This window comes from Pomacea canaliculata, linkage group LG4 (assembly GCF_003073045.1).
Source record: "Pomacea canaliculata isolate SZHN2017 linkage group LG4, ASM307304v1, whole genome shotgun sequence".
Taxonomy (NCBI): domain Eukaryota; kingdom Metazoa; phylum Mollusca; class Gastropoda; order Architaenioglossa; family Ampullariidae; genus Pomacea; species Pomacea canaliculata.
In genome coordinates, this window is record NC_037593.1 from 27,002,246 (window position 1) to 27,024,107 (window position 21,862).

Genomic DNA, 21,862 nt, shown 5'->3' on the forward strand with positions numbered 1-21,862 from the left:
TACTCCTAACAACCTTTCCCATAACGCTAGTCCTTTTTTTTCACACCCTTCCTTTTGCAATATCATGTTACTCTCAGCTATTGTTCTTTGGGTTCCTCTGTGTTTTCTGTATTTGATTTTATTCTTTGTTTAGTGTGGTTGTTGATTCTTTTATAGTTCCTGTGCTATTTGGTTTCCTGTCCTTGTATGATGTCCATATTTCATTCTCGTTCTTAAGCACTAAGAGCACACTCCTTAGGATTGTATGTGCTTTGCAAATTTTGCATTTATTATTATTATAATGCAATGTATCTATATTTCTTGGTTTGCTAATTTATAAAAATTAACTGGCCGGGTGGCAGCCTGTGACCGAAGGAGAACAAGAGTGGGGAGCTATTGGCCAGGTGGCGGTCGCATCACCCCACCAAGCAGTTTTAGTCATTTTCTATCTATGCTTCGTCCTAGCCAGAACCATCAATGGACGGTAGACAAAAAGCACCTGAACCCATGAGAGTATTGACTTGTGTTTGTTATTGTGGCAAGACTAGGCAAGCAACCCCCATTACAGGATATTAATATGCAGAAAGGTACTCTCCACTCTCATTCTGGATTGATAAGATCTTATATCATTTGTAGAAAAGCAGAGTACTGCTATTTATCTAGAGCTGTCAGTTGTCTACTCATCTCAAAGCCTGATCGTTAGTGCTAAATGTAAAAAGGACTGCTTCCAACCACAGCAGCAAAACAAAGTCCACAATGATCAATTCCACTGCAAAAGACAAATTTAACCCTAATCTCAGCTACTATGGCCACAGTGACTACATTAGAGTGTGGAATGCAACTCATCTACATGTTACCAGCAAGCTAGAGATATTGCCTTAGATGTTAGATGTTGATGTTAGCAGATATATAAGGCTGGATCATAGCACTTACTTCTACAGAAAAATGGTGAAGTGTTACTCGCAAAGTTTATCATAAGACCTTCTCTTGGGCACTTTGATGAGAGTGAAAAAGACTTTATAATTATTGCCCCTCTGCAACTCTCAAAGTTGTATTCTTGTCTGATGGTCTTTGTGCTGATAGAGTAGTTATCAAAGAAATAGCAGATGGCTGTTTCTTCCTGTTGCAAATTAGTTGTATGACAACAAATCTTGAAATCATTTACATCAAGAATATATATAAAAAAAAAGGACTTTAAAGATTTTATTTCACATTTCATAAAACAAAATACCCATTCTCATGTAAATAAGAAAAAAAGAAAAAAAATGGACTGTACATTATGAAGACACCATGCCAAGCCACAGAGAATATATTCACTCAGACAACAGACAATTAGCCAGGTGAAAGAAAGGATCATTTCTTGTCACCTTGATCTTCAATATCGTCTTCATCAATCTGAAAATTGCAAAAAGAATGTTAAAAACTTTCTCTGTAAACGAAATCTAGCCTTCACACTCCTACTTCAAAACATGCACATAAAACTTTTAAAGCACATCAAAATAAGTGAATAGAATAACATACACATATACATGAAAGGGATCTTTAAAATAAAACTTTTTTTTTTTTTAACCAAAAGAGGTTCAGAAGAACACTTACACTAAAGACACTGAATTCTATTATCATAAGCTAAAAGTTTCTTTTTAAGTGAAGCTGTTTGTCCTTAAAAGATGTTTCCTCCCAGACTAAATAAAAGTTTACCTGTGGCCATTTTTCTGGTAAAATGTCAAAGAGATCGTCTTTAACATCACCTTGAATCACAATTTCATCATCACCACTAATTGATGATCCACATGAGAACTTTGTAGCAAAGTACTTGCTAGCTTCCTTCAGGTCAATTTCTGGCCATGATATACACATATATGTTTAATCTGAGCAAGGTATTTACATCACACAATTTGAAGAATATAACAATAACAAAGACATTTATAAACACCTACATGAATTAAAATTAAGTGACTGTATGTGCCACACAAAAAAAAACCCAAAAAAAAACAAAGCCCCATTTTTCACACATAAAAAACCTGCAGAATCTAGATGTAAGATAGGTTGCTCTTGCAATAAACATTAATATGATTCAAAAATGTAAACATTTGTTTTTGTTGAAAATCAATGAACAGCATGCAGCTCATACGTAAGATTATATGTCAGTCTGACCTCTAAACTAAACACAAAATCACACGAAAATGACATTCCCATTACAAGTATATTAACTACAAATTAGTGCATTGTAACTTCTTTTTATCTATTATGAATTTTACACAATCTATTCAAGGTATTAATAAAAAAAAAATTTAGCTGTCATGAAATCTAGACTGTATATATATATCTGAAGAGTTTAGAGTTCTGTGTACATTGTGCCAAACAATTATGATAGGATGTAGATTTTACAACCTATTAAATGAATAAATGAAAGAAATTTAATTACAGATAGCTAGGATGTAGATTTTACAACCTATTAAATGAATAAATGAAAGAAATTTAATTACAGATAGCTTACCATAACTAGCCAGCCCCACCACAACTGTAACTTTCTTTTTCTTTCCACGGCTAGCTGTCCACATCTTGATGCCTTGAGGTTCAAGTTTTTTCTTGGCTTTCATCACACTTTTACCTCCCCTTGTCTGCCGCTTCTTCTTCTCTTCACCTCCTCCTCCAGCAGTTCCCCCAGCTTCTTCCTTCTTTTCAGTATCACCTTCTCCACCTTGCAAATCAAACTAAATTTTCAGCATAAGAAAACAAGACCAGAAGACTTCTTTTGAAGTTATGGTCTTTTCTAGCAACAACTTAGGTGATATAGTTCTCATAGCATGTGCATCTTTCCACAAAACTTTATAAACTCTATTTTCTGTCCATCAGTACTAAAAGTTTCATTATGAAGTTAAAAAAAACTGTTACCGATTAAATACATTTTTCATAAACATGACCAATAATGTCACTAAAATGCTATGCCTTAATTTTTTTCAAACAAGAAAACAAAAAAAATTCTACAATTAAAAATGGCAGAGATGGAAAACTAAATAGAAGACGTCCATGAATTTATATTTTGCACAACTGGCAGAAAGTATGTACATTAAATACATAATGAGCTTTGAATACAAAAAGTTTTTTAAAAAAATAGAGGGTGTGGGCTGAGCTTTTAAATGCACATTACTCCTGCACAGCTTTAAAAAATGATTTGGGTTATTGCTGTAAATATTTCACTTCTATGTAAACATGGGAGAAAACAGCTAAAAAAAAAAAAGCATACAAGCCAGAGCTTGAGAGTAAGAATGACAGAATAAGGAAGCGAAACAACTATGCTGGAACTCATGACAATGACAGCAAAGAATTACATAACCTACATTACACGACCCTAGATAGTACAGCAGTGTCAAAGACATCGTGATATTTTTATTATACCTTTACCAGTTGTCAGTTTCTCAAATTCTTCTGGTAGATTTTTCTCAAGCCACTCTTTGCACTTGTCATAGCTGACGTAATATTCACAGTACTGTAAGACAAAGCTGCTACATTAAAAAATGGCATCTATCACTAATTATTACACAATTTTACATGTAAGCAAAACTTACTTCTGCAAAATAGCGATACTCTCAGTCTTTGTTACTTGGATCCTCTTTACATTTTTATATTTGTCTTTTATTCGTCATCATTTCTGTTGTTTATCCTTCTGTTATTCATGTATTCTTTGCTTGTTCTTCTGTCCCTCATATGTTGCCCATGTCTTGTTCTTAGTTTTAAGCACTAAGAGCATGCTCCTTATGAGTGTGAGTATGCGATATACAAATTTTACAGTTATTATTATTACTATTCTTAAAGGTAAAAGAAATGATTAACACACATGAGTCTTTTTACATTGCTTTAGAGAACTTATACAAAAAAGAACAAATTAACTATAAAAATACGTGCTAAAAAGCTTACCTCTAAAGGCATGGTGCATTCTGCAAGTATAAAAGGATTATTCAATAAGACAAAATTGAAAATTTGAAGTGAAAAGTGTACCTATAATGACTTTACTCATAGCATTATATTTTTAAACTTTAAAAAATGCTGTTTAGATGATTTACGTTCACTGTTTACCAAATTGGTTTAGCCATGCAAACACATTAATATCAATCATTAAACTTGTAATTCCTACACGTCCACTAACTACAGGGTTAATGACTGATAACAGCACTATAGATAATAGCTCATGACATACTATGGCAAAAGCATATTTATTTAGCTAGAACCTAATAGTTCCTTTTCATCAAAGAGCAAACTGGTAAAAAAAATGAAAAAAAAATCTGCACAGCTTTACTGGAAACAATAATTTGTGTAATTTATTAATTACTAACCACTCTAACAATTTCTGCAGTTTAAGTATTCCCAACGATAACTTTAACTTTAATCTACATATTTATAATGACTGATTTATTCCTTCATATAAGCATAACAAAATTAACAACCTCCACAGTATTTGACTTTAAGAGGATACCGGACACCATCTTTAGGGCCAGAGTATGTCAGAAACGATCTTTCCTGCGCTGAATCTGCAACGTCTGCCATTTTTAACGAGCTCCTGAAGCTCGCAAACACTGCAAACCTATTTAAAATAAGCACAGGTTGTAAATGATGACCACAATTCAGTAATCTTAAGCCGTTCCAAACTTCAAGCAATGTCAAAATCTTCACATAATGACAAAAACATTGTGTTCAACATTTGCCTCTCTCTCTCACGCACACAGCTTTTGTTCTTGCCTATAGAATAGATCGAGCTTTTTTTTTTTCTTCTTCTCGTCTGATGGACTAAATTAATGCACATGTAGTTATCTTCGAAAGAACAAAGTTTCAAAATAAATTTATAAGTAAATCATATTACTTTTACCTTGTTTTAAATTGCTTACAATATTTTCATTTTAAATAAATACATGCACACTAATTTAGCATATTTTAGTATGTTTTAGTGCATTTTACTCAGTTGGCGAGATTCTCGTACGCTTTGAACCATCAAGTTTCTAATGATTTTGTCTAATTAATACCTTACACCGTATGACATTACTTTCTTTTTTTTCTCTTAACAACCCGACTTACGTTTCCTCGGTTTCTCGGCCTTCTATGATAAGCGCATGCCGTCTAAGCGGAAGTTGTTAATGGAAGAGCTGGTTAAAGCTAACAAATTTTGTAAAGCTTTAGCTACTTAAGATTTTATTTGCCACTTGCAAATATTGAAATATAATAATTAGCTAAGCTTTTCAGAAAAAGTAACAGAAATATAGTTCTTTTGAGGACAGTTTATCAGCATAATAGTTCTTAAATAGTTTCTATTTCTCAAACCTCTCAAAGAACCACCGAGGTTCGCGAACATGTGGATGCGTACTTACTGCTAGAAGTGCAGACGATACATTAACTATCAAACCATTTGTCTTACAGTATTCGCTCACAGGTGGAAAGGTTTATTTAAAAAAATGCATAGACTGGATTTAGAAGATCGAAGAACACTGGCAACGAAAGGTTGTCTTTCAAGTTTTTTAGACGCTGTAACGGTCTGGATCAATAAGCCTCACGTTGTCAACAGGCGACTTTGTGGAGCAAAAATATTGTCCATAATTCCTGCAGATTCAGTGGATTCTGTCTTCAGATTCCTGAGCAATAAAGGGGCATCGTGGGAAACGGTAGATAAAAGTCAAGAATGTGACAGTCACTATGTTCTTGAGGCTGATTTTAAAGCAACCTGTGATCCGTTCATACTAGTGCTGAGGGAGATGGTACCAAAACAATCAGATGTGTTCCCCACCCTAACTGAGATTGTTGTATATGGTAGGCAAAAAATGCGGTATTATAGAAAATTTAAAAACAATTTTAAAATAGAGATTTTCAAAATACAAATCGTCCTCTTGCTTTTGTTTTAAGTGTAAAGAGAATTTTTTCTTTTTTTTTCTTTTTTTTTATCAGCTGTGTTGGTCAACAGAGATTATCAAGTTGTGGTGATAACGATTTTAAGTGTACTTTCCAACATCTTTTAACAACTTTTAATCTCCGTTTTTAAAATCGGAGCATGAATTCTACATGTAGTCGTTTTACAGTGTTTCCTATCAACAAAGTAAAAGGGTGTTCGATCAGACTATATATACTGTTGTGGTTTTTTGGGTTTTTTTTTAGATCATTTGCTAAAATTATTGGGGTTAAACATTAAGTGTTTTACTAAAAAGTCACAAAAAGTATACTTCAGTGTACATGCATTAATATTATCATGATCTTGATCCCTGATGTGAAGAAACTGCTTTAATTATGATCATGTGATATATGTTGTAAAATGCTTTGTCACTGACATTTGATAACAGGTACGACAACTGGCATATGTTTGGTCTCCAGCCTAATACTGTCCTAGGCAAATGTCTTTGTATGATTTGGAGTTGTCTTAATGGGATTTGGGAACATCTGTGTTATGGGAAATGCTGATTTTTTTTTTATTACCATTTCTAGCAACTAGCCATAGGGTTATAGCATCAATATTAATTATTGTGTACTGACAAAAAACATATCATGGTCTCTACTTGGAAAGTATCTCTATAAATTTATAGCATGTTGTTCTTAGCCAGTGTTTTTAATGTCTTTTCTTAATTATCACTGGTCAGTGCAGAGAGTGCAACCTGTTTTGGTTGTGATGCGAAGGTTGTGAAGGGAAGCGAATAGCAGAATGATTAGAGCGCTGGCATCCAAACTGACTGCATCAAACTTTCCCCAGTCGACCTAGCTGGTGGGATTAGGTACCTAGCCATATAGGGTTGGGGAAGGTAAAGCAGCAAGGGAGAGGAAATGGGCGCCACCCTCACATAAAGCTGGCCCCCAGAAAATACCTCACCCCCTAAACGACCTGAAAGGTTTGGGGGATGACCTTTACCCTTTTACTAGACATTCTACTGTTTTATATATTTCATTTCTTAAACCACATTATCTTTATTTTGTTTCTCTCATTCTTTTTTGTAAAAAAAAAAAAATAGTCATTCCGTGTTTCAGATTCATCAGCCAACAGCTTTACATTCTGCCCTCTTCATTACAAAAAAGGGAGCACTCATGCGGATATAGAAGTCTCTGCAGAACTAACCTACAGACTTGCATACACAGATGGAAACAATAAAAGGTACATGGAAGCAGAAGGTTTTGTTTTGAATTGTGCTTGTGCACACGTGTGTGTGTGTGTGTGCTTTATGGAACCCAGGGACCTTGATGGACAGAGGTTAGGGTTTCTATAAGGGCTTGTGTTACAGTTAGTATTATTAAAAAGGTTGGGAAAGGGTTAGGTTCAGTGTTGGATTTAAAGGTTTGAAAGTACGTGTTGCATCAGGGTGAACCAAAGATGTGAACTGATTTTCAGTTTTTGGTGCTTTTCTCAGCGAACAAACATTTTTTTTTATGGAAGGTGGTAGAAGGGAAACATTGATGTGTACAATCTGGTGACTGTGCCCTGGTGCTGTTTTATGCCAAAAAAAATAATTGGTGATTTTCATCTTGCATAAATTGGGGAGTTTGCATGTATTCTTCATGAGTGTGTTAAGTCTGGGAAATAAAGAGTGTGTGTGTGTGTGTGCATGACATATTATAATACACACACACATGCATAACACACTGTGTGTGCATTAGTGCACAAACGTTGGTGCTTGTGATGCCCACTCTCACCTGGGAACAGGTTAGAATATGTTAAATGTAACTAGCCAACATTTTTTCCCATCCCTTGTGTTGGCATTGATGTAATCACATGTTCCAACACAATATCATAAATTTGACTTTTGATGAAATGCAAGTTGTTAAAAACATTTTCTCAACTCATAATATTTTTGTTATAAAATCTTTATATGTAGTATAACAGTCAGCAGTAAAATGGTATCCAGCGAAAATGCAAGTGATTCAAGTCATTCACAAATGACAGTTCAATGGCTTTGTGACACCTTGTTACCAAAGATAGCATCATGGACATCAGAAGAACACCTGAATACTAGGATCACCTCTCTGAAGCTTGTGGGTGTTGATCGCTACAGTCTAAAGTATGCTGACCTCAAGAAGAAGTATGGTCCACACCTAGTCCAGGTTAGTTGATATCTGTTAACACAGTCAGTCCACTCTGTAGTCATAGATCTAAACATTCTGCGTTTCCAAAACAAAATTTTGTGTTGATTCAAACACAGATTCTAGTGTTCTTAGAGGTAAGTATCATACATACATGAATGGAACATTTTGAGACAAAATAATAACAATAATAATAGAACACTTTTATCATGCAGCATCACAACCAAAAGCAGGTTGCACTCTCTGCACTGACCATTGATAAGAAAAGACATTAAAAACACTGGCTAAGAACAACATGCTATGATACAAAACATGCTCAGCTACAGGTTACAGAACACACAGATAATGAAAGTTAAAATAAGAAATTAAGCATAAAAAAATATATTTAACTTTTAAAATATAATGTAAAAATAAATCACATTAAAGCATAACAGTAATAAAATGACTTCAAAATATCAAGCATCTTTTAATATTAGAATTTTTTGACACAATGTTTTTAATGAGCATTTGAATATTAAATGTTGAGATGAACCACATATATACATGTATATATATCTGTCTGTGTGTGTTTGTACAATTTATTTTATAGAACTGGAGTGAAACTACTGACCCACAGAAGTTTGTGTATGAAGATATTGCTATTGCCACATATTACTAACAGGAAGTCGATGACCCTATTCTTGCAACTTGCTAAGCATTTTGAAGGTACAGAGTCCAAAGACAGTTTGTGTTTTTTGCTGGATTCATCGGTGGCGGACTCTGGTTGAGGCCTTATGTGCAACCTGATGCACAAAGAGGAATAGATAGATAGATAGATAGTGTTTGCGTGTGCGAGCGTGGGTGGAAAAGCTGAGTTTCCATGCATGCACAACACACATGTATGTGTGGGTGCACACCTACACACAATGTATGTAATGCATTGTGTATTTCCAACTACAAATTGTTCAAAGGCACATGGAAGATACTCTTCAGTGATTGATTGTTCATGTGCTTCACAGTACTAGAACGAAGATGTATCTACATTTATAAGTACTAAGCTATATTTTTAGCATTATCATCATTTTGGCTGCTTATTTGATAAGCAAAGCAGCTTTTACCCCCATAATTAATGTTGACATAGCTTCTATGGGAAGAGGAACGGGACAGATCAGACACCAGCAGATGGCAAACATTTGTGGATCTAGGTTGTGGAAATGGACTTCTAGTCTACATTCTTACAAGAGAAGGGGTCAGTGCTTATGTGAATATGCATGCACATGCATTTTCTTTCTTTACATTGTTACAGTGGTTGGAACTGGTAGTCGTGGGAAAAAATATTGTATATACATTTTTGCATGAAAAATGTCCTATGTTCATAAATAGGTTTAAATTTTATGCATTATTGCTTTTTCATTTCAGTGGACAAAAAATAGATTTTTCTGAGAGTGTTTTTTATGCAAAATCAGCACACGTAAACATTTTATATTTGAAAATTACTTTGCAGCACAAAGGAGTTGGCATTGATCTTCGTCGTAGAAAATCTGGGACATGTATGAGACTGATGTTCAGCTACAGGTATGTCCAGTTATTTAATGATTATTTGATTGATAAAGATCCTAGTTAATAGATGTAGTATTTCATTCTCTAACCTATAATTTGGATTCATTTCTTTTACATTCAATACAATATAGAATGCTTTATATTGGTGTAAATTAAAAATGAATACCACAGGTCTATTGCACATGAAAAGTGCTGCTCAAAGCAAGGTTATGACAGATTATATTTTCCAGCATTCTACCACCATCAGTATTTAGTCTGAGCTTTGCTGTCTACAAATTTAGCTTGCCTTAGACTTTATTTGTGTCAAAGAGTGGTGGAGGGGAAGAGAATCTCTATATTTATCTGACCTTAAGAATTTGACTATTGCACCATTTGGTAATAGATGTAAAGCAAATACTGTGAGTTTTGCTATTTTGGATCTTGCATCATATTTGCTTGCATTTGTTTTAATTTCTGTAGGAACGGCCCATCACTCCATCAGCAGAAAACCTGTTTCCTGAATATGACTGGATCATTGGTAACCATAGTGATGAATTAACACCATGGATACCAGTGATTGCAGCAAGGTGTGTTGAATGATAAGCATTACAATTTTCAGTTTATCGTATAGTGCCTGTTTATGCCCTGAAGCAAATGCCATGAGATATATGAAATTAAAGTGTTCATCTCTTGATGGTTTGCACTATTCCACAGCTTAACAAATTGTTTTATAATTTTTTTAAACACACACATATACACACACATGTGTACCTGTTTACAAATATATATATCATAGGGTAGCAAAGGGAACTAAATGTGTGCATTTTATATGGAATAAACTACATAACAGTTTTGGCAACAAAGTTGAAGTTAATGAGAGGTAATTTTTCTTTTTACTTCATCAAATATTTATTTAGGTGAGTTTGATATGTGGGATGACCAAGAATAAAGAAATTTTTCTGAAAAATGCGATGAACATGACTCTCACTCTGATAATACTCTCTACCTGTGTGACTAAGATTTCACAGTGTGTAAATCTACATTTCGTCTCAGATCTTCCTACACCTGTAGTTACTTCGTTTTACCTTGCTGCCACCATGACTTCAATCGGCGCTTCAACCAAAAGAAAAAGGGGGAATCGCAGTACCGAACTTACCTGACATTTGTGACTCAGGTTGGGCAGGTGTGTGGCTTTCAGGTTGAAGAGGACGTGCTTCGCATTCCATCCACCAAACGGGTGAGTGGTTTTTTTTACTACAAATCAACAGGCAGTAGATATCATGCTATCTGTATCTCTGCTGTTATTGTAGTTGTAAATTCTTGCAGAATCCCAGAGGTACTGTTTTTGTTTTTTTCTATCCTATCTGCTAATTACAAAGATTTTGCAAAAGAAAAAAAAAGTTAAATATTTCCAGTTTCTGTGAGAATCTAGAATTTTGAGAATTTATCCTAAATAAATGAAAAAACAAGGCAAGTGGGCAGTATACTATAGTGTGAGATGTCTTTACACATGAAAGGCCATCTTCAAAATCTCTTATAGGTGTCACAAAAAAGTACTGTAGGCTTGTGAGAAAAAATACGGCCTTCCTACCTAGTACTTGATGCTCTAGTTGATGATAAATGTGAGGGACATTTCTGAGTCATAAATTATCATCATATGAGATCCTATATTTACCAGTACTTGAGAAATACTTCTACAAAATGACCTTCATAAAGGGAGCTTTTTTTTTTTTAAGGCGATACGCCTGGTTAATCCCAGATTTTAACTTCATTGCTACAGGTCTGTCAGATTGGACGACATCGTACATACAGCAAAGAGGAAGAACATATAATAGACAAACAGATTCAAGCATTTATCAATGATCGCTGCTTCCTGAAAACAGACAAGATGGACCAATCAGTTGTGGTGTCAAATCTTTCTTTGACAGAAAATAACCACATTGCCACAGGGGATGCAGATTCCCAGGATCTTAAGCGTTCTCATTATAGTGTGTCCAGTGATAATAAAAACTGCCCCGAATATGGTAAACAACATGGGGTCCACCATCACCAAGACAACTTACTTAGTTGTGGTGGATGCATTCACACTAGTCAGACTTCCGCAATGACAGTAGGAGATGGCGGCAGAAAAGATGGCCCAAGGCACTGGGCAGAAGGGTTCTCTACTCGCAGCAACGAAGAGCCAGTGCGTAACTGCCAGCAGGTGCTGCAGACAACTAAAGACAGAGTAGTGCACATGGTGTTTAAGGCTGTGATGGCTGCAGACAATGCCCAGGCTGCTGTCTCTCACACAGGAGACTTGTGGAGAAAGGGTGGTAAGAAAGGTTTATGGCTTTTCTAGAAAAAGATAAAAAAAAAACAGAGCAGCTACTTGTTATTGCTCTAAGGATTGAAATTTGTCAAAAATTTCTTCTCTGCTCAGTGTTTACAAATATTAATTTCTGACATTTTGCAGGGAGCATCCCCTTAAGTTCTGTGGTAGAGATGCTGGACAGATCTACTTTGGAGGAACTTAAGTCACAGTGTGGAGGAGTGCAAACACTTTTAAGAAACCATAGTCACATTTTCCAAGGCAAGAATGCACAAACTCATACACTTTTTCATGTTGTCATTTTTTCATTGTTATTTTTTTCTTTATTCATTGCAACCTGCAGTAACTGAATCATTATGGTTCTTTTTGGAAATTTTTTTTTTAAGGAGAGGCTTTACAGACTTGCGGGTTTTTAATTAGGCTTGCTTTTTAATTTCGCATCGGTCCTTACACATTTCATCTCATTTTTGTCATACAAGGTCTTCTTCGTGATTAAAGGGTAGGATTAACTCATGAAAAATGTTATGTTAGCAACAATACTCCATGTAAACATTCATGGTATTTTTTTATTACATTCAGTGTCAGGAGGAAAGGTTCAGCTTAGAGACTTTTCTGTGAGCAATCCCTGGGCACATAAGCCTGCTGCTAAAGCACCTAAGAAGGACGCTTCATTATGCTACAAGACTACTCTTTGTTGGTTCCATGGTAACCACCCTGATGGATGTCCACGGCAGGCAGAAAAGTGTAACTTTGCTCATGGCTTTGAGGAACTGCGACCTCGAGTTGAACCCAAGTGACGAGAAGGTGAATTAAGAAATTAAGTTGTATCACAAAGTGCCTTTACAAGAGGTTTTTCAAGAGATAATGTTTTCATTTAACAGGATTAAAAACATTTCACATAACTAAACTTATGCATGGATATGCATCATCAATCCCTGAACATTCCGGTTAAGCATCTTTCATTCATCAAAACAGTTTTAGCATTTTAATATTTACCTTTATTTCACATGAGACCAATGTATACAACCAAGAGAAGCCCTCAAAGTAGGTAATTCCTGTGTGACTTAAAAATATTTTCAGTAGATATGCTTTGTGTGAAACATGCAAAAGCTTACAGAAACTCTAATGTGTCGATTTTAACAGTCGTAAACACCATTCATATGTGCTGGTCCATTGGTACTGGTTATTCATATGATGGGGGTTGGGGTTGTGGGAACTAGATAGGTACAGTTGCTGACATTCACTGCTTAGCTGTAAGCCTGTTTCTTTGTGTCATGCTGGGTAACATAAACCATACCAGTTTGTGCAGGTTCACTGTAGCCAGAAGAGGCTTTTGATGTCAGGTTTTTAATACTGATGTACTGCACTTTTAATTAACTGTGAAAGAACAGTTTACAAAGTTTAAATAAAAATATTACACTTTATACATTCAAGGGTTTTGGGTCCTGTGATTGTCACTTGGAAGAAAGGTGTTTTGATAATTGATCGATGCTTTACAAAGTCTACAGCATGGGTAACAAGAAAATTTTACTAACATCTCTTTATCTTGATGTAACAAAATATACTTTTTGTTTACATGTCTTTCATATCTGTGCACATTCTTATGCACACATATAATCCATCTGTAAAACTTGTATGCATGATGCAAACACAGGAAGAACTGAGGAAATGTTATTAGGCCATTTAGACTTAGAAACATACATTCATTATACTTACCCATTAAACTACTTGTACATAAATAATCATTTTGTTTAAAGTTCTGTGAATAACCAGATGTTTACAGATGCTCATAAATCACATAGGATAGTTCCAGGTCACTGGCATATCCCACAGATCACAAAGGAATTCACTTTGATTTTGACAGGGATTGCTACAAAGTAGAAAGGTGATTTCTCCTGACAAGGAGTCAAGAAATTTTGTTTTCACTAGTTTTGTTTGTTTCTTTTTAGTACATAGTCTTGCCATTTATTTTAAACATACAAAAAACAACACTTCTTACATCACAGCGAACATTCAAAACTTTATCAATGTGAGCAAGCATTATGGCTCTATCACAGGCACAAGCAAAGAGACTGGCATAATATGGCTCAAATTCAAACTGGCAGGATTGCTGTCAAAACAAATAGTTACTATTCGGGACAATTTCCATGAAGCATGGGATTTTTGTGCTAGTTCCAAATCATGTTTGCATCTTTAAACAGGCTATTTAGAAAAAAGATAAAACTAGAAACTATGTCACAAAACATAGCTTAAGAAGGCAATATTTTTGTTAATTGGATGAATACAAATCCTGTCAGGTTTGTGCTGTCGTCTTTTGTACACTGAACTCACCTATGCTGGAATTTGGGACAGACAGTACAAAAACAAATGCACAATGAAGAAAATTAACTGTGTGTTGTGATGTTCATCTCCAAAATTCACTACATAAAAATTGTACCATTCATATTATTTCCAATGTGCAGGGTTATTGAAACATTTTCGTGGTGCCTTCACTGTGTTATGGACACACAATGTTAAATGTGTTATTATATTTGGCAAATATCTACATGATAGTCCAAAAAACAAATCTAAACACCATCACATTCAAAAATATGCTTCCTGTTAAAAAGGTATTTTTCTGTTAAAGTAGAATGTCCTACAAACAACACTCCCAATGTTCAGTCCAGTATGTCATCTTGCCTTGAAGAATTTTGAAAACATCCTTTTGCAGAAGTATGTCCTGCCTTATTTTTAGTGCATTTACAAGCGCTTCAATACTAGAGAAGTGAAAATAAGCAACAATTCCAATGATAGCCTAATAAGCAACTCTCGAGCACTCTTCCTATACATATTTTCTTCACTTGCACTATTTCTGCAATTTCAAAATACATGGCACAATAGAATTTCAGGAAAGCCTCCAGAAATTTTAAAAAATTATTATTTTGATAAATACTAGTGAACACTACAAAATACAATAATGCTATCATAAAAGCATCGTAGATGGCAGAGAGTGGGTTTGATAACAAACCAAAACCCAACAATTTATCTTTTTGTACAGATAAATTATGTTACAATGCTAACAATGTCATCAAAACAGCTCATAAAATTGGCTTAGTAAGCATCCAGTAAAGGAAATTAGAGTATCTTCATGTATACTTTCTGTGGTACTCCACTCCACGACCAGGTAAACAACTGAACACTGGAAGGGACATCATTCCACAGATCTAGTAATAAAGAACCAATTGAAAAATACACTTTTCACTTGGGGGATGTATCACTATATTTAAGTAATTGAGTTAATCTACATGTAAGAAAAACTGGTTCTTGTTTCTGATGTGTGCTTTCGTAACAGTTGTAGAAATAATATAAAGCACGTGCATTTTTTTTTATTTTGAAGGTAAATGAGCACAAATGTTTTCACATAGGTGTTATGTTTAAAATATGAGACTTAAATGTTAAAGACTAAAAAATAACTTGAAAATGTGTATGTTCCCTCAGTAAACTTTGAAGACCAGTTACTTGATATCCTTTTTTGCATTCATCCAGTAATATGAGCTACTTCTGTTAGATTAAAAATAAAAGCTATGTAATAAACTAAACCAGTTTTACCAGTTACAAGATAAGAGTTTATTTGGAAACATTCAACAAATGTATAAAATCATTAGTTAAAATTGATATAAATGATGCAAGCATATTCAGAAAGGACTTTTCATGTACAAATTAGTGAATAAAATTATTGCTAAGAGCCATGAAACAAACTGTGAAACCAGGTTATCTTGGTTTTATTAAAGCACACTTATCTGGTGCCAATCATTTATCACAATGTTTGATTTTTTATTGTAGCATTTATTAGAGAGATGAATTTTAACTGCAAAATACCTGATGTCAGCAATACTTCTACACTCCTGCAATATTATTGAAATAAAAGGGGTCCCAAGACGGTGAGACAGAGGGCAAATTATTTTGAACTATATATATTTACATTTTATATTTCGATATATATGCTATTACAGAACCATGCACTCACTGCATAAATCTGAAAGGCAACCAGGTATGCACATGCACACTCACTGTCTTTCTCTCACACACACACACACACAAAATGCTCAGAACAGCTGTATTATGTGATAAAATGTTTTGTCCAAAATTGTATCTTGCACTTGTGAACAAAATCTCTTTGTTTTCTTTAGACTGGAAATGTGTGCACCTGTAAATCACTGGCAAGATTCCGTCAACCTATGGCTAATTCCCACTGTGTGCATAAAAATTGAGACAAGTGGCAGACAAAAGAAGTGCTCTAACCATCCTGAGAGCAAACTGCAGCTTAGAGAACTTTGGCACTAGTACCACTGCAGAGAGGGGTTTGTACTGCCATCCCTCCATTCTGGATCATCAGTAATCTGGGCTCGACACATTGGACAGGTCTTCTCTCTATCAAACCAGAGGGACACACAGTTCTCGCAGAATATATGCTGCAACAAATGAAACCAACGTTCATGTTTGCTAGAAATAGTTACGATAGCCAACAACATGTACATTTTCTGTACATAAACATGACTACAGCATCAATGGAAATGCTGGAACAATTTGTTTAGGATACTTCGCATGTTGCCGACAGAATTCGAACCAGGAAGATCCCAACCTTTTTCGGCCTGCGGGCCATATCCATTTCGGACAGCCGTGTTGCGGGCCACTTCACCGCAAAAATACAAAAAAGGAAAAAAAAAATAGAGCAGATACCATTTTTTTTTTATTAGAAACATGTTGTACTTACCATTAATTATGTAGTAATTAGTTGGAAATTTGAAGTTGTTTTCCCAAAACCAACTTCTGAATGTCCGGCCTCATCGTAGAGACACCAAGTCGGATAAGTGAATTGAAATGTTCGTCCATCGAAAAAAAGATTGGGAAACGCCCCTACGTGGGGATAAATACTTCTTCCCTTTTTTCGGGGGTTTTTTTTCGTTTTTTTTATTTTTTTTATTACTAACATGCCAGTTTCCTGCACTGTGGGTAGAAGTTTCGCGGGCCGGATGGCACCGCATCGCGGGCTGTAGGTTGGGCATCCCTGGCCTAAGCTATTTGGCCACAATGACTTCAGGAATGCTATGTCTGTCTCATTAATATTATCACAATACCTTCAGCAAAAATAAAATTTTCCTAGGTACAAATTAAGTTTCAGTTTATTTTGTTTACCTTGCATGTCAACAATACAGGGTCCTTAAACTCATCTTGGCAAATAGGACAGGTGGTACCACGCTGTTTCAAATCTTCTGATGCAGGTTTGGTACCAAAGCTCTGATAAGAGGGAAAAAAATGCATGCAATCCTCTTTTTACCCCCAGTTTATCAGAAAACGCTCACAGCATAGACATGAATCTTCATATCACATCACACGACAGGACACTAGAAACAGCTATTCATTCTTAATTATCCCCTTTCTGCTTGCCAATTATACCCATTGCTACAAATAGTATAAATGTTGTAGATGCTGATCAATACATATTGCTTTGAAGTAAAATCACAAAACGCTGGAAGCTGTCACAAAAGCTCACTAATCTCACAGAATCATGCTTTGCTATCAAGTCAATTCTGTAGCTCAATAAAGTTTCTACTGCACTAACAGACTTATTTAGGGTTGCAAATCATCTTTAATCCAAAAAAAACAACAACTGTGGAACAAATAAAATGAAGACAATCAAGCTGATAACTTTACTCACTGTTTGCATCCTGAGCCTGCGAAAAGCTTTCAACACCTCCAGGGTAGCAACCCAAAGTGTACTAAGCTGGAAAAAAACAACCCAAAATCAGCTCTTATGAAAAACAATAATGAGAAATGTGTGATGATTTTATTCATCAAGGATAAAGAATCCTCTAAAAACAATGGTCACCATCTGTTTTCTGAGTGACTTTTTTAAACGTGTTGTTAGCTACTTTTTATTACTTCATTTCCTTCCTGTTGGGGAAAAAAAACATCCAGGGAGAGATGGTAAAGTCCCCAAAAAAAGAAAGTGTGGTCTCCAATACCTCACTCCCCAACAACTGAAAGGTTAGGGGGCTACTTTGACTTCCTACTCATCTTTTGACAAGCAGGCAGCAAGTAGAGAAAGATAATGAGGTACAGAAAGATAATGAAGATAAGTTTAAAAACTGTTTTATTCAGAAGAGCAGTGTAAATCTGACAGTGAATCATGTCTTACCTTAAATAAGATGTAAATAATCACCGTCACCAAAGCAAACCAGCGCCCAATTTCTTGGTCATCTTGCAGGTAGTGTATCCAAGGAATGATAGGAAGTGTAATTCGATACAGCTGAGAAAGTTTTTCAATGAACATGTAGTACTGGCCCTGAAAAATGAAGATATTTACTGCAGGCATGGAAGTCTTTTAAATGATCAAGATCAAGTATAATAATCTGAACATCTTACCACACATCAAAAATGTGTGCAAGAATGTGCTTACATATACACCCATCCCCACACACACAGAATGGTGTGGATACCTACACACACAAACAAAATGGTGTGGATGCCTATGTGCACACAAATCATTCACTCACATATTGTAGTATCACTTACCCTGGATCTGTAAGGGACACAACAGGATGGAAGCAGAAAGACCAAACATTTTACAGCAACTGTTGCAAACTTGACCACAAAATCTGTCAGTAATACCACCCACAGCAAGGTCCACACGTCAATGTCAGCTACCGTAGGCATCTGATACAAGAAACTGAAACACAAGATTCCACAATATGCATTCCTGCAAACGTTAGTAAACACAAACAAAAGAAGGCCTTTGCTCTGATTGATGGATATAGTTATTGACTTTAATAATAAAGGTGCAGTGAAGAACAACCTGATTGAACAGTTAACCTGCTTCATTTTTTTGTCCTAGATTTTATATATCACAATTTGGCCTATAACCCTCCCCCTCCTTTGCCTCTATGCCTTAGTCTTTAGTGCCACATATTTACACTAGTTTAAGTGCCACTTTTTGTACATAAATCAGGATCCATTCACCATCATATATGTATGGCCACTATGAATGAAACTCAATTGGGAATTTTGGAAAAATAAATAACACATAATCGAATGAAGGTTTAAAAATATATATTAAGACAACAGCATCAAATTGTACAAATGGAAAGGCCTTGACAATGTGAAAATGTGATTCAATGAAAGGATATGTCTGAGGCATCTGGAGAATAATTATATTGACTCACGTTTTCCAAAGAGCTTGATCTTGGAAACAGTAGTATAAGAGACAAATGTTGATACCCAAAAATGCTATCAGCCACAGGGGATAAGCAAGTGTTGTTATACGTGCAGTCCCAATCTCCTGCATAAAATGTCACATTTTAAAGAAATTCTTGAAAAAGAACTACAAAATCAAAATAATGTTTTTGTGTAAGAGGCTGTGCACATCCATTTATAAATAAGCATTTACTTTCACTGACTGCATATGCTGGAACTGCCCACACTTGCATATGTAAACTATCCACAGAGTAGCACATGCTTGTCTATACAGTCCTGTGCAGCTTTATGGTTTAAATTTACTTTCAATAAAAAATTCAACATAGAAAATAAAATACAAAAATGCCCTATATTTACTTGTCTATATTTACTTGTCTCTACAGAAACAATAGTAATTGTCAAGATTTAGGCACTAACATGAGTCAACTGACCCGCACTGCTGTCTGATGAATGCACTGAACCAACTTCTTATTGACATAATAAAATGTTCCGCCCATGGCCAGAATAACAAGGAGACCTGGAAAAGGTGAAAAGTGATGAATAACTCTCAAGAATTCTCCACCATTTCAACAATAGTATAAATTTACATACACAAAAAGAGTGTGTATAAATGTGTAGTGTGAATTCTAGTGCATAATGATCTATATACATATTATTCAAGTGTTGTCATAAGCATATATGTTAGACAAACTCCTGCAATTTTAGTAAAGTAATACAAATCTTCTAGCAGCAAAAAGCAGTTTTATTTCAGCTTTTACATGAGTCACACCCTTCGAAAAACTAATTTCCATATTTAGGATTTGCAGGTATATACAAATACGCTTACATATACAGGGCTTCTGCTTACGCAAAAAATTGCGTACAGTACGCATTAAAAGTTCGGAGGACCCCTTCAATTTTCGTCGATGGGGTCCCATTCAAAGTTGGGCGAAGAACAGGGACCCCTTAAAACTCTGAAGAAGGGGTCCCTGGGACCCCAAAGAATTTAGCCTTAGCAGAAGCCCTGATATATATGCACAGAAAGTTCATATCATCTTTTTCACACACAGATGTATACCAACTTGTACACTTGTATGTACACTAACAGCACATGGAAGCATGTGTGCAAATACATGTACACTAACATACAGATAAATAATAAAACTTATCTGCATACCTAGTCTATGATCATAAATAAAGCGCAGCAGTAAAAGAATGAAGAAGATGCCAGATGACTGTAGCAGTCTTGTCAATGACTGCTGGACCCCAGCTAGCCCCTCTGCTGGTCCCTCTCCTGCATGACTATGACCATGGGCATGTGCATGGTTATGTCTATGAGAGTGTGGGTGTGAGGCATTTGCAGAATCCAAAGCAGCACCCACAGGTGTCTGAGAACTTTGCTGATGCTGCTCAACCATATGTTGCAGCAAACTGCGAATATTCTCCATGCGAGCCACCATCTGTGGGTATCAAATATATTTTTTAAAAAAAAGAGTTTGTAAAGGCAAGTATAAATAATGTTAAATTATACACAATAAATTTAATGCCATCAGGATCAATGCATTCAGAAACTACATTTTTAATATTATATTCAGCAAATCCCTTTTAAAAAAAATGTTAAGTTTGTTTGAATAAATCAATAATAATTTTAGAAAAGAGAGGAACATGTTGAAAACTTAAACTGTTTGTATTCAATAGACAGAGTCATGCATCACAAGTGTTCAGTCTTCAATTACCTGGGGATTTAAGTTGATGACTTCTCCTTCATTATTTTCTCCTAACATCATGGATGCCATGTCAACAGTCACATCATCTTGGTTATTTGCTGACACTGCAGATGGCAAGGAACGAGGTGCTTGAGATGCACTGCTTTGATTGAACACATGATGAGGCAAGTTTGGCAAAAGCTCTTGCGCAATGCTGATTGCTGAACGTGGTAAACGAGTCTGGAAATTTTCTGGGACATGAAGTGTGCCCATGTTCCATGGCAACCTCTGCAGTCCATATTCTGGGTTCACTGGCTGACCAGTGCTGTTTGGGCTTCTGTCTGCCATAAAGCTATGGATTTGGCATCATAGCTCTGAAAAAAAGTGTCTTTCTTGTTGACAAGGAAATAGATATTTAAGTTAAAATCTGTGCATTCTTGGTATCGATTCTAAATTGAATATCTAACAGTGCAGAAGACAACAATAAAATATAATAAGCACTGGACAAACTTTACTTTTGATGGGGTCACAACCGACTGACATTAATTGCTATTGACGTCATGACATATTTCCTGACATGGAGGGGAGGGGGATAATCATAACCCAACGCAAACACTAACCCCACCCCTAAACATACTTCTAGCCCATTTCTAGCTTTCCTACCTTGTGAAAGATTTCACGTTGTCGTGAGCCCTCCCAAAAGTAAAGCTGTGCCCAAATATTTGTCATAGTATGTCATCATAATACTGATATTCATGGTCCTGACGTTGCTATAAAGCCCGAACAAAAGTTTTCCAAACCGGGCAAAACAGTCGCGGAGAGAAAATATTTTTAAATTATATAAATAGTAAACGTATATTCTAGTTCATTTCAATATATTATTTTAGCAAGTCTTACCTCTAGTGACAGGATAAGTTGATTCTACGTCAGTGTTTACTAATCGCTTATTTCGGTCTGTAACATCCAGTTCCTTCCCCTGCTCTAAGAAATTAAAAATGTTTTCGAACTTTTTTAATTTACTTGAATTATGTAGGAATAATTAAGGATTATTTAAGCCTTAAATATCGAAATGATTATATGAATGCATGTTAAG

General features: G+C 35.4%; 3 protein-coding genes across 4 annotated transcripts; 1 reads left to right on the plus strand and 2 right to left on the minus strand.

Moving 5' to 3' along the window:
• Positions 1-1,168: 1,168 nt before the first annotated feature.
• LOC112562087 (density-regulated protein homolog) lies at positions 1,169-5,163 on the minus strand. Of its 2 annotated transcripts, XM_025235088.1 has the most exons (7): positions 5,050-5,153; positions 4,425-4,561; positions 3,898-3,917; positions 3,379-3,469; positions 2,477-2,680; positions 1,678-1,817; positions 1,169-1,374 (listed from the first exon to the last, which is right to left on the minus strand). In XM_025235088.1, the coding sequence occupies exons 2-7, from the start codon at positions 4,522-4,524 to the stop codon at positions 1,333-1,335; spliced, it is 597 nt and encodes a 198-aa protein (XP_025090873.1). In that variant the 5' UTR covers positions 4,525-4,561; positions 5,050-5,153; the 3' UTR covers positions 1,169-1,332. The 2 variants fall into 2 exon arrangements, with proteins under 2 accessions (XP_025090873.1, XP_025090874.1); XM_025235089.1 differs by lacking the exons at positions 1,169-1,374; positions 1,678-1,817 and adding an exon at positions 2,330-2,370 and having other exon boundaries at positions 2,432-2,680; positions 5,050-5,163.
• LOC112562088 (probable tRNA (uracil-O(2)-)-methyltransferase) lies at positions 5,161-16,156 on the plus strand. Its single transcript, XM_025235090.1, is given in 13 exon segments — positions 5,161-5,775; positions 6,976-7,099; positions 7,818-8,043; positions 8,612-8,686; positions 9,143-9,250; positions 9,506-9,539; positions 9,542-9,576; positions 10,021-10,127; positions 10,594-10,777; positions 11,321-11,855; positions 11,996-12,112; positions 12,431-12,655; positions 16,021-16,156. Coding segments are annotated over 12 exon segments (2,115 nt in total). The 5' UTR covers positions 5,161-5,423; the 3' UTR covers positions 12,649-12,655; positions 16,021-16,156.
• On the minus strand, positions 12,827-21,755 carry LOC112562086 (E3 ubiquitin-protein ligase RNFT1-like). Its single transcript, XM_025235087.1, has 10 exons — positions 21,667-21,755; positions 20,800-21,143; positions 20,241-20,523; positions 19,516-19,601; positions 19,054-19,169; positions 18,407-18,560; positions 18,030-18,176; positions 17,550-17,615; positions 17,027-17,128; positions 12,827-16,302 (listed from the first exon to the last, which is right to left on the minus strand). The coding sequence occupies exons 2-10, from the start codon at positions 21,115-21,117 to the stop codon at positions 16,171-16,173; spliced, it is 1,404 nt and encodes a 467-aa protein (XP_025090872.1). The 5' UTR covers positions 21,118-21,143; positions 21,667-21,755; the 3' UTR covers positions 12,827-16,170.
• Between the last annotated feature and the right edge of the window lie 107 nt (positions 21,756-21,862).

Excerpts from the sequence above, each read along its gene's own strand:
- LOC112562087 (XM_025235088.1), bottom strand. The coding sequence starts at position 4,524 with ATGGCAGACGTTGCAGATTCAGCGCAGGAAAGATCGTTTCTGACATAC. Across the intron at positions 2,681-3,378 it reads GAAACTGACAACTGGTAAAG|GTGGAGAAGGTGATACTGAA; the intron begins GTATAATAAAAA and ends TTGATTTGCAAG. Across the intron at positions 1,375-1,677 it reads TACCAGAAAAATGGCCACAG|ATTGATGAAGACGATATTGA; the intron begins GTAAACTTTTAT and ends TGCAATTTTCAG.
- LOC112562086 (XM_025235087.1), bottom strand. The coding sequence starts at position 21,117 with ATGGCAGACAGAAGCCCAAACAGCACTGGTCAGCCAGTGAACCCAGAA. Across the intron at positions 17,616-18,029 it reads TTATTTACATCTTATTTAAG|CTTAGTACACTTTGGGTTGC; the intron begins GTAAGACATGAT and ends GTTTTTTTCCAG. Across the intron at positions 16,303-17,026 it reads CTGTATTGTTGACATGCAAG|CATATATTCTGCGAGAACTG; the intron begins GTAAACAAAATA and ends CATTTGTTGCAG.